This window comes from Nematostella vectensis, chromosome 1 (assembly GCF_932526225.1).
Source record: "Nematostella vectensis chromosome 1, jaNemVect1.1, whole genome shotgun sequence".
Lineage (NCBI taxonomy): Eukaryota > Metazoa > Cnidaria > Anthozoa > Actiniaria > Edwardsiidae > Nematostella > Nematostella vectensis.
Window position 1 is genome coordinate 15282539 of NC_064034.1, and position 11301 is coordinate 15293839.

At 42.3% G+C, this 11301-nt stretch overlaps 2 protein-coding genes across 2 annotated transcripts; one reads left to right on the top strand and one right to left on the bottom strand.

Moving 5' to 3' along the window:
• Nucleotides 1-241: 241 nt before the first annotated feature.
• Nucleotides 242-4214, bottom strand: LOC5506312 (ras-related protein Rab-43). Its single transcript, XM_001626995.3, has 3 exons — nucleotides 3571-4214; nucleotides 2529-2816; nucleotides 242-2032 (listed from the first exon to the last, which is right to left on the bottom strand). Exons 1-3 carry the CDS (start codon nucleotides 3760-3762, stop codon nucleotides 1883-1885), a joined length of 630 nt encoding a protein of 209 aa, XP_001627045.3. The 5' UTR covers nucleotides 3763-4214; the 3' UTR covers nucleotides 242-1882.
• Nucleotides 4215-4457: 243 nt separating this feature from the next.
• Nucleotides 4458-8216, top strand: LOC5506328 (kelch-like protein diablo). Its single transcript, XM_032374703.2, has 4 exons — nucleotides 4458-5560; nucleotides 5845-5961; nucleotides 6043-6348; nucleotides 7153-8216. Exons 1-4 carry the CDS (start codon nucleotides 4483-4485, stop codon nucleotides 7437-7439), a joined length of 1788 nt encoding a protein of 595 aa, XP_032230594.2. The 5' UTR covers nucleotides 4458-4482; the 3' UTR covers nucleotides 7440-8216.
• The last annotated feature ends 3085 nt before the right edge of the window (nucleotides 8217-11301 follow it).

Sequence of the window (11301 nt, forward strand, 5' to 3'; positions counted from 1 at the left end):
TTCGCAGGCAGGGCAGCCTTCGTAACAAGCGCAAAGGGCTTGGGAAGAAAAGGTAAAGACTGTGCGCCTGGAGAGAAGGACAAGGTGAATGCAAGGCAAAAAAGCGCCTGCAGCAAGCCTGCTTTTCCTAGCATCCGCTCTATCCTTCTCTCCAGGCGTGCAGGTTTATTTCCTCATTTTCCCAAGCCTTTTGCGCTTTCTACGCAGGCTAACGTCAAGCCAGAAACCCAGCAAGAAATAATGCCCTCGTAAAACATTTTAATGATAATACCCTTGTAATAACAAATATTGGTTTGAACTAAACTATTCACATAATATAAATAAATTTATAACAGTGAGCTTTGTAGACCTGTAGCAGTACGGAAATCAGTGAAGTCTTTTTCTCTTTATGATCTTTGCATCAGTTTTGGTGCTCTTATGGTAAGAATGTTTTTTTTGTAGACCTGTAGCAGTACGGAAATCAGTGAAGTCTTTTTCTCTTTATCATCTTCGCATCAGTTTTGGTGCTCTTATGGTAAGAATGTTTTTTTTGAACACATGGCTAAAAATATTTACTTTGTAAAACTGAAGTATGTTATATAAACCCCTCAAAATGAACAAGTGCATATACATCCTGATTGTATTCACCTATTGAACAAAAAAAAAACGTCAGTGCAAACAGCAAATCGTGATTGATAAACGGCAGTTCGGAGACTGAAATTCAGAAAATATAAATAAAACATACAACATACCCTTTTTATAAAATATTTTATAACCTTTATTTTTTCAAATAGTTACTACACATAAACACCTTTCAGTTATAAAATGGCCATTTGGCAATTGCCATCTGCTGTTCGCGTTGACCCCTATTGAAAAGGGTGTATCTTTTTTTAGAACAATTTATATACATAAATGTGAGCTAAAAATCCCACTTAGGTAAAATAAGTGGTTTTCCAGGTTTAAAATTTTAATTTCCTGGAAAGGATGTGTGTTTTTTTAATTTAAAAACTATTTTAAAGCATGGCTATCGAGTAGTTAAAAATACATATAAAAATAAACATGCTGAGTACATATCTCTTTAATGTACATATACAGGAAAGTTCTGAAAAGTTTCATTCCATATGAATAAGCATGCTATTTTTTTAACATTGGTTTGGCCATGACTTCCCTTGCCATGACAGTTTGTTGGAAGAAAAGATTAACAGAATATTTTTCATCCCACATAATTTCAGCTCACCAGTATCATCTAATCCATAAAATTCTTTCATAAAATTACAAAAAAGGACACCATTTGAGATTAAGATCTCTTTTATGTTCTTAGCTAGGGGTGGGTCAGCATAATTTTCCTTAGTGTTACTCATTGTTCTAAACCAGCTCTCATTCAGGGTTTAGTCAGAAATGTTTTGTTTTCAAATATGGAATCCTAGCGCAATTCAGCCTTTGTGGCATCACATGATTCCCAATATTCTGCAACAAAACATTTCCAAATAATCCCAAATGAGAGCTGGCCAGCAGGCCATATTCCTGGATTTGTGTTCATGGGTTTGGCTACTCGTGTTTTGAAATCAGGAATCGGCGAGTAGACTGCATTAAGGCAAAAAGGACTCACACTCTGTTAGCAGGATAGTGATGGGAACCCACCTACCCTTCAGCCACCAAAAGTAGTTTATACTATTGTATCACCCAGCAAATCTTGGCTTCAGTGAACTCCAAACTATCCATATGTAATTTTATAATTTGTTTTGAATTATATCCATAAATAAGATGATCTTTAAATAAACCCCAATCCTCTGACTTACCTAACAATAATAAAATGTTTAGACACACAGCTTTGTAATTATCATTAAAGACCTAGCATCTTGGTATTGAAAATTTCACTTTGTTTATTCATTTCAACTTGCAGTCAGGTACAACAGCTCCACTTTCTATGGACCTGTCTAGAATCCAGTGTTATGCCACCATCATCAATGTTTTCAAGACCAGAGCCCTCTTCACATCGATTTTTTAGCTCTCTCGCCAGCCGATAAAATGCTGCTTCAATATTAGTTGCATCCTGCAGGAAAAAAGAGAGGATAAAAGGAAAACCAAATACTTGAACCCAAATTTTGTACCCCCTCCCCATAAAAAATACCTGACAATTTTATGTTTTTCCAAAGTAATAACCTAAAGACCATGTTACTATGTACATCAATCCCTTCTGCTTCATGTTAACAATACAGTCTTCATTCTGGATAGAATTTTACCCCTCCCCTCCCCCACACAAAAACAAATCCCTTACTCCCTCTTTTTTTGTTTGTCCAAGGGAATTGAAACAGAATCATGATACAGCGGCTTTTATCTCAATTTTCCATAAATATCCCATCTCTATAGTTTTCAGGCTGTAACAAGGGGTGTTTGGAAGAACCCCCACTCGACTGGAAGGTACGCTCTAATTAAGGAAAATTAAGTACAACTACAAGTAAGGATGAGCTACTGAACAGAAAAAGGTCCTCTTTATGGGAAAATGAACCCCCAGGCTACAGGCCTGGTTTTTATGACATGCCACCTACCTTGGCTGAGGTTTCCAACACATCCAACATCCCATAATGTGAGGCACAGTTGACAGCATCCTCTATAGAAACTTCTCTTTCCCTCTCCAAGTCCTTCTTGTTGCCAACAAGTAATTTAATAGCATTTTGAGGAGCATATTTTTGTACATCTTCACCCCATCTGATAACATTTTTGAATGTGTCACATTTAGTAATGTCATATGCGATAATCACACCATTGCAACTTCGATAGTAGCTTTGTGTTATTGTTCTAAAACGCTCTTGGCCGGCTGTATCCCATATTTGAAGCTAAAAACAAATGTATAGTGGTCAGATGTTTAAATACAGGATGAAATGTATGATTAAAGAAACTTCAAAACAACTGGAGTTCATGGAGCATATGGTATCCACAACCCTGGAAGCTTTTACAGTGGGGAATGTAAAATGCAAATGTTTTTATTCATTGGGGGATGCTAGGATTTTGTTTCTGGTATAGGGAGTCACACTTTCAAATAAAAAAACTTTCAACTCGAATTCTTTCATTTCATGACTGTTTACTCTAATTTTTGGTCACCTTTTGGGGAGAGTAATCCCCCCCCCCCTCATAACAATGACTGCCCCTATAACCAACAGCCTTTGGTAGGCACCTTTACACATATTGGTGCACATAGAATATTTTCTTTCAAAGAATAGTCCTTTTCAAACTCCTTTGTATCTATCTAAGTTTAATTCAAATTCAGGAGAATGTGAAATATTATTTATTTCATCTGAATTTTATTGAAATGTAAAAGATGAAAATCCGTAAATGTATGGGACAGTAAACCGCCCAGTCTCATTGTTTTATAATATTCTTATAATGCGAAAGTAAACGAAAGCCTAGACTTACTCTATTGAGAAATGTTTGCTAAGACATTTATTTATCTATGAGAAAACACTACAAGCGAAAACAAAATAGAAGAAAGCATTCATCCCAGCTCCCCGCCAAATTTAGTGTCCACGGGGGGTAGGATCTAGCACTGTGCACATTAAAACAAGAAAATCTTCTCTTTTTTGTGGTACTTACCTTAATTTTCTTGTTATCGACTTGTACGGATCGCATTGTGAAGTCAACTCCGATGGTTGAGCCATATCTTTCGACGAATGTCCCGCTACGAAAACGTTGTACAATACAAGTTTTACCCACTCCCGGGTCACCTATGAGCACGATCTTGAATAGATAGTCAAAAAACTCCTCTGTGGAAGGCTCCCTCATCATCACATCTGAAGGATATTGAGGAGAATTTCCCGTCACGAAATAACACGGACCTGATCTGTGATCACCTTTACGTCTTGCAAACTGTTGTTGTACCCAGGATAGCCTCGATACCGCAGTGACAACCAAAAACAGTGTGGGGTGGTGAGTGCAAAAATCTGTCCTGTCAGGACTAGGATGATATAAGCCTGCTGACCAGCTAACAGGCGCTAGTTGCGTGAAATACGGAAAAGCGAGCTAAAAAAAAACGAGCTTGACTAGCAGTGCTTAGTTGTGTGAAAAACGGAAAAGACGAGCTCGCCGGAAATCTGCTCGCAACCTCCCTATTTTGGGCTGAACGCTACGTCCCGATAAAGGCTTTTCCCTTGTAGCTTTACTGGAGGGCTTTCCAAGAACTTGTTTCGCACGGGAATGAAATATAAATCATTGAAAGAACGGCGAACCGGTTCGTAGGGAAACAACATAGCACACCTTGACAACTGGTACGACCAGGTACTTTGGTACCTGATGAATTATGACGTCAAAGAAAAAATAAGAATATCTAGAAAATAGGAAAATTCTGAATGATTTACCTAATTAATTGACCTTATTTCAACAATGTGAAAATAAAAGTCTCTCCAGACTGTCCTACCTGAAAAAATAAGCAGGTGTTCAAATGACCAGTCGCCCCCCTCCCCTCCCCCTCAAATAATAGAATGCCCAGTCAACAATTACTGAGCAACGATGGCGGCCTCCATGCAATCAGAGGGCCATAAGCATACTCCGTTTGAATACATGGCTTTTATCAGCCCGAAGCCCAAAATCCCCGAGGCTAACTACTGTGTAGCACTAATGCAATGTCTAAACGACTTTCGGAAGCATAATGTGCTCTGCGAAGTTACAATTGTTGTAAATGGCAAACCGTTTTATGCACACAGAAATGTGCTGGCGGCCGCTAGCCCTTATTTCCGCTCTATGTTTTCAAGTCATTTTCGAGAACAGAACGAAAGCAAGCCAGTCATACTTGAAAATATTACTGCAGATGTGATGGAGGAATTGTTGAACTTTATTTATACTGGAACAATTAAGATAACACCGTTCAACGTGAAAGATCTGGTATCTGCATCCAATTACCTGCTTATGAACAGTTTGAAAGATGCATGTGTTTCTTTTATGAAATCGATGATCAATCCATCGAACTGCTTAGGAATAGAAACAGCCGCTAACCAGTTTGATTGTGAAGCACTCCGTAAAACAGCTAATCAGTATATTCTTGACAATTTTGCGACTGTTTCCCAAACAGACGAATTTAAAAGTTTACCCGCAGACAAACTCGAGGAATTTTTATCCAGCGACGAAACGAAAGTTGATAGGGAAGAACAAATTTTCGAAGCATTGGAAACTTGGGTAAGTCACAATGAAGACGAAAGAAAGCCGCTGTTCCCAAGGCTGATTCAGCATGTCAGATTTCCTCTCATGTCTCCTTATTATTTGGCTGATTTTGTTGAGACTAAAGAGCTGGTATTGAAAACACCTGAGTGCACACCCCTTTTACTGGAGGCCAAAAACTACCACATGCTACCAGATAGAAGACATTTGATCAAAGGTTCCAGAACAAAGCCCAGGAAATCTATGGGTTTTGTGACCGTCATTTTTTCAGCTGGTGGAATTCAGGGCTCCTCTGTAATGAAGAACACCTTCTGTTATGTCCCAAAGTCTAATAAATGGTACCCCTTGGCCCACATGCTAGTGGCTAGGTGTCGTCATGGTCTTGCGCTGACAGGAGATATGGTGTATTCTGTGGGTGGCCAGTCAAGAGAAGGTGAAGCATTAAAAATACAGTTGATCTAGATTGACCAGTCAGGCTTATATTGAAAGATCTATTCATTTGACTATTTGTTGTCATCATCATTACCATAATTGTCATCATAATCTTTATCTATATTCATTATTTTGGTTAAGTAGGTAGAACTGTATTGTTTGTGTGTTTCACACTAGTCAGCACATACAGCCTGTTTGATGAGATCTATACTTCTTCTGATCAACAACAACAATCTTTATTTGTGCGTTATAGCAGAGTTATATTAGTTTTTCTGTTGTTTTTAGGGGCAGCACAAAGCTCGCTTAGTTCTGTTGAGAGATATGATCCACGCACAAACACATGGACAATGGTTGCTCCTATGAATGTACGGCGCAGTCTTCTAAATGTAGCAGTTTTAGATGGTAAGTAGTTAATATTTTGCTTCAGTTATTAGAACAAATAAGATTATGGGGTCAAGTATCTTTACCTTTATACCTCAACAGGGCGACTTTATGCTGTTGGTGGCTGTGATGAGAACAATTTTCGTCTGAATAGTGTTGAGCATTACAACCCCTTTACAGACACCTGGCACTATTCAGCACCAATGGCAACTTGTCGTAGCAGCCCTTGTGTGCTTGCTACTGGAAGAGCATTATACGTTGTGGGAGGTGTGAATTATGTTGGCATGTCCCTAAATACTGGAGAGTGTTTTGACCCATTAGCTAATACTTGGTCACCAATTGCTCCTATGATTGAAAAACGGGCCAGTGCGTGTGGAGCTGTGTGTAATGGCAAGGCCTATGTTATTGGTAAGTAAAAATCTGGGGACACAGACTAATCATTCATACAGATTTAGACTTATCTAAACTTTTAAGTTTTAAAAATTCCAGTGAATGTGTCAGCTAGGGGATTTTTTTTCTTACAAAATAACTTATTTCTTCTCTTACCCTCATACATTTTTTGTTATAGATTAGGCTCAGTTAATCTTTTTTTAGGGGAGGGGTAGGGGGTAGGGGATATTGTCTGCCTCTTCTCTCATTCTCTTTATGTAACAAAGAGTGGCTTATTTCTCAGAAGATTCCCATCTCCAAAAACGCCAAGCTTAAAACGAAATCAGGTTCCAGCCTTGCAGTCTTTAAAACATACATACCTCATTTCGTAAGGTGTATACAACTCATAACCTTTTATAAATTTGTGAATGCTTGCAAAGCATTTACGAGTTATTAGGGGACTTCCATGTCACTTGATCATCGGATGGTTGGTCAAGAATGTTAACATGCATAAACACATTGTATGACAGTAGCGTGATCAATTATTGCGGGAATTTTATTTTGTCACCAGAAAGATTATGCTGAAATTTCCATTTCCCGATTCCCACTGATAGCACATATTTTTTTAAATAATAATCATAATTAATTATTCTGTTCTTGGTGTTTCATGACATCTAAAAGAAAAAAAGGTATAAGGACATTTCTATGTACTCTTAGCATCTTGGATGTGTTCATGCTTTGTTCAAAATCTACCCTGTATATATTTTATGCACACAAGAAAATAACTAGAAAAATAAATTTGCATCTACGAGTTGGTTCACAGAGCCTTTGATTCCTTATCAGGTGGTTGGGATGGCCAGAAGCACTTGAACACTGGAGAGATGTATGAGCCAGAAATTGACCAATGGACAGTTATTCCTCAAGCTAGTACAGCCCGTTGGGATGCTGGTATTGCTGTGGAAAGTGACAGAATCTTTGTGGTTGGTGGGTGTGATAGGAATGCATTATGTACTTTGGAGACAGAATGCTATGATCCTGAGAAAAAGAAATGGAGCAAAGTAGCTTCACTTCCTGTTGCAACACATGGCCTCAAATGTTCTACAATACAGTTGCCAAACAAACTTATCTAAACTGTAGTGGAACTGCATGCTTTCTGGCAGGGCATTGCAAGTGCTTTAGGATTGCATGAAGTTACACGTATAACATGCTCAAGAATATGTTAATCATAGCCTGCCAGCCAGCTCTCTTTTAGGGTTATTCTGGAATCTTTTGTCCAACATGTGAATGCCTTGGTTCACTGGGGCCAAGGATTGCATGCCACATGTGATGAAAACAAAGCATTTAAGGAATAACATCAAAGGAGAGCCCGCTCTCTTTGGCAGTGTTTATCATTGAGATAAATCTTAGGCTGTGAGTGCCAAATGGTCTACATACCCCAAGGGTAAATTTTATTTTCCATTCTCTGTAAAATAATTGTGTTTTTACCTGCAGTCATTTTATGTAATGAAGTCATTATTTCAGCCATGTTTTTTTCTTAAATTTCTACTGCGATTTTCAATATTGTGCAACAATTTCCAACCACTAAACAGCTTTCTGGCTTCTGCATTCAAACCTTCCGAATTACATTTGGTGCATGAAACTATTTTGAATCTGCTTCAAGGTTTTGAATGACATAAGCAAGAAGTTGATTTAGCTGTTGGAAGTTGTTGGAGAGAGTTCACAGAACGTTGAATACTGCAGTAATAAAAAAGACAAAAATTGAAAGATGTATAATATCTAAAATATTCAATATATACAGTTGTGAGTACCGCTTTGAGTCCTGTTTGGCAAGTTCTACTGTATTTATATAGTATCATTTTTATTATGTCAAACATGTCAATAAAAAGGACCTAAAAGATTCTGTTGCACATTACGAGTTTTTTTGTTTTAATCTAGATAAAAATCTCCATGGATCTAATAAATCTAGGGTTCAGCCATTCAGCCTTCCTGCATTTATAATCCACAGACAAAAAATCCGGAGAATACCGATTTTCAAACCACCCAAAAAACAGACAGGGTGATCGTCGGCAAAACTAATTTCAACCCTAAGGGATAGCACTTTGGGTATGGTCAACAGTAATCCTTAACTCGAAGAGATAGCTTGTTGGGTGTGGTTGAGGCGTTTTTAACTCGTGAATGCCATTACGTGTTATAGCTGTAAAAAAAAAACTAGCTTATATATATAAGCTATTTTTTTTCCCGAAAAGTCTTCGATGTGGGTTGAGCGTGCGCATGCGCCTTCATCGCTGACGTCAATCGATCTTCTACGGTTCTAGTCTCGACGGAAGGAGGCTTCCCGTGCACCCCAAAGAGATACTCGGCTAATATACATATTTGTAATCCTTAGAAGGAGTCCAGAAAGTATATCGATGTTCCCAATTCGAAATCGTGTCCCATCACCTCGAAAACGGCAGCTAAAGATTTGAGCAAAAAAACACAGGGTACCCGAGTCTGAATTTTAGGGAAAATCGCTAAATCTGTCCCGAAATAACGTATTATTGTCTTTAGCCTCTAGGCCAAAGAGTGCTCAAAGCTCGGCATTCAGGAACGAAACGCCACCGGACATAAGCGCGATCTTCCCGGTGAGGGGATCCAGTGTCGCGTTCAGAATCTTGATTTTAGCGCGATTGATCGTTTCCACGATGGACTCGGCCGTGTGGTGCCCGGCTGGCAGGGTAGCGATGGGCGGGAGGGCGGATATAGTCGTTATCTGATGCTCCCGCTCGAGATTATACCAGCAGTTAAACAGCGAGCAGTGCCGGAGCGCCACGAAGGGTGGGCGCCTTATCGGCCGCTCGAAGTAGAGCGTCTGTTCGCCTTTGGTGAGCACAATATGTAGGACCACCATTGTGTTGAACACAGCCCGCCTTTGTGTTTAATAGGACTGAGCATGGATTTGGAAGGCTGGCGGATGCTGAACGAGGAGGCGAAAAGGGCGGAAGAGACGAAGAAGGCGGCAACTGCGGCGGGAGCCTCTATAGCCAAACATATCAAACACGCTATAGCCGAACAAGTCAAACACGCAAAACCCGGTTTCCCTAGGTCTCTGACCCTCGGGCAAAAGCTGCTCTACGCCGTGCCCGCGACCCCCGTAAAGAGCACGGCCTCAGACATCACCCCACTACTCACGCAGCTAGAGATACACGTGGCTGAGGACAAATCATTCACGACTAGGGTCCGAGACATATTCAAAGAGACAGTGGTCACGCACAAGTCCGCCAAGGAGTCTCGCCGGTGGCTATCGGAGCCTTCCTATGGGTGCTGGCCACAGCAACTCAACTTTGCGGTCTGGTGCGCAACCGCCGGATGCGGGGTGTCCCTAACCGACCCCGCTTTCGCCACGCTCCCCTCTGTCATCAGGGGATTTCTAAGGTTTCACGTGCACTTTACCACGCGGAGGATACTCTACGAGCTCGGCGCCCCCCTGCCTGGCGACAGCCCGTTCACGCAAAAAGATAACCCCTACAAGAAAGCCGCTTTCGAGCGCCTATGCATAGAATTCGGTTTGCAGCGTAAGCCGGACTTCCGATGGAAAGGCGCGCGGAACCACGGGCTAGGCGATGTGTTTGTGTTCTACCCGGGGGAGGGGTATCGCAACGTGCACGTGATCCGTGGCTACTACACGGCGGCGGACGAGTACCCGAGCCACCTCAATCTGTTTAGCGACGAAGGTGGGACGTACAATAGTGGGAAGCAGGTGGGTTTCATACGCAACGACGACCACGGGGGCGTGCAATATAGCTGGTTTGCGCCTCCCAAAGGTGAGGGGCTGACAAAAGCAGAGCTAGGAAGACTTGATCGCTCGGTCGAGGCGTTCGTCTACGCAGTGCTTGGCGCGCAGGTGAACGTCCGTTCCTCCATCGCGAGGGGCTGGTGGGCCGGCCATGGAGGCGCAGGCGGAGTTCACGAAGCTGCTTGAAGACGCGATCATAGAAAACGACATCGCTCAAAGCGTGCAAAGGTACCAGTTAGCCGTGCAGGAGGCCAAGGTGAGACTGAGTCTTGCGGTCGCACCAGGAGTGTGGCTGATGCCGAGCGATCTGGTGATAAACACGCAAAGCGTCTTGGGCTACAACAATAAACTGAAGAAAGCCACAGACTACATGACGCTCGGCGCAAACGCGATCAACACCGAGACAAAGCCAGTCGGTGCTCATAACATGGCCGGTGGGCATCCTAGGGTGCAACACGTGACTTATCCGAGGATCGACCGCGAGGTGCGAAGCAAGGCTTTCGCACCTGCGAAAGTGCACGCAGAGGGCGCGGCGCCTGCCCCCTCTTATGCGCAGCATGACACCGCTCGGACCGGGCGAAAAGAGTGACCACACCGCCCTCAAGGCGGGGTTGTCGGCCTTCACAGTGGCCGCGGTGTATTACTTGTTCCGATGATTGCTTTGCATTCGACGTACCAAGAACGCGGCTACGTCTAGAATGAGCAGCCACGCATTTTCGCTAAGGAATTTCACCGCTTCTCCCGCAGCCTTAAACACGAAGTTCGCTATGCTGCCACCTAACCCAGGGAAAAGCTCGCCTAGCTTTTTCCCGATAGCCGCGAGCCACTAGCTTTTTCAATATCTGGCCACGGAGGAGAGCGACTTGCCGAGCGACGTCACAATGGCCGCGATCGTCGTCGCTACGGCCAACCCGATAGCGGTGACGGTAAAGCCGTACTTTTTGAAGATGGCTTTGATGCGCTCTCTCAGCGGCTTTCGGTTCTCGAGCTCTCGGTTTTCGCTTTCTAGTTCGTCGATCTCGGATAGCCTTTCCTTGTTGCACTCACGGGCCTCTTGGCGGCGACTCTCTGACGTGTTAGAGTCGTCGATGGTCTCCCTGTCTGTGGTTACCACCCCTTGCAGCTCTTGGACTCTTTCTGTGTTCTCCTGGATGACCGCGTCTATCTCTGCCACAGACCCCATCGCCAGCTTGAAGCCTTTCAGCTTTGCAACGTCTTGT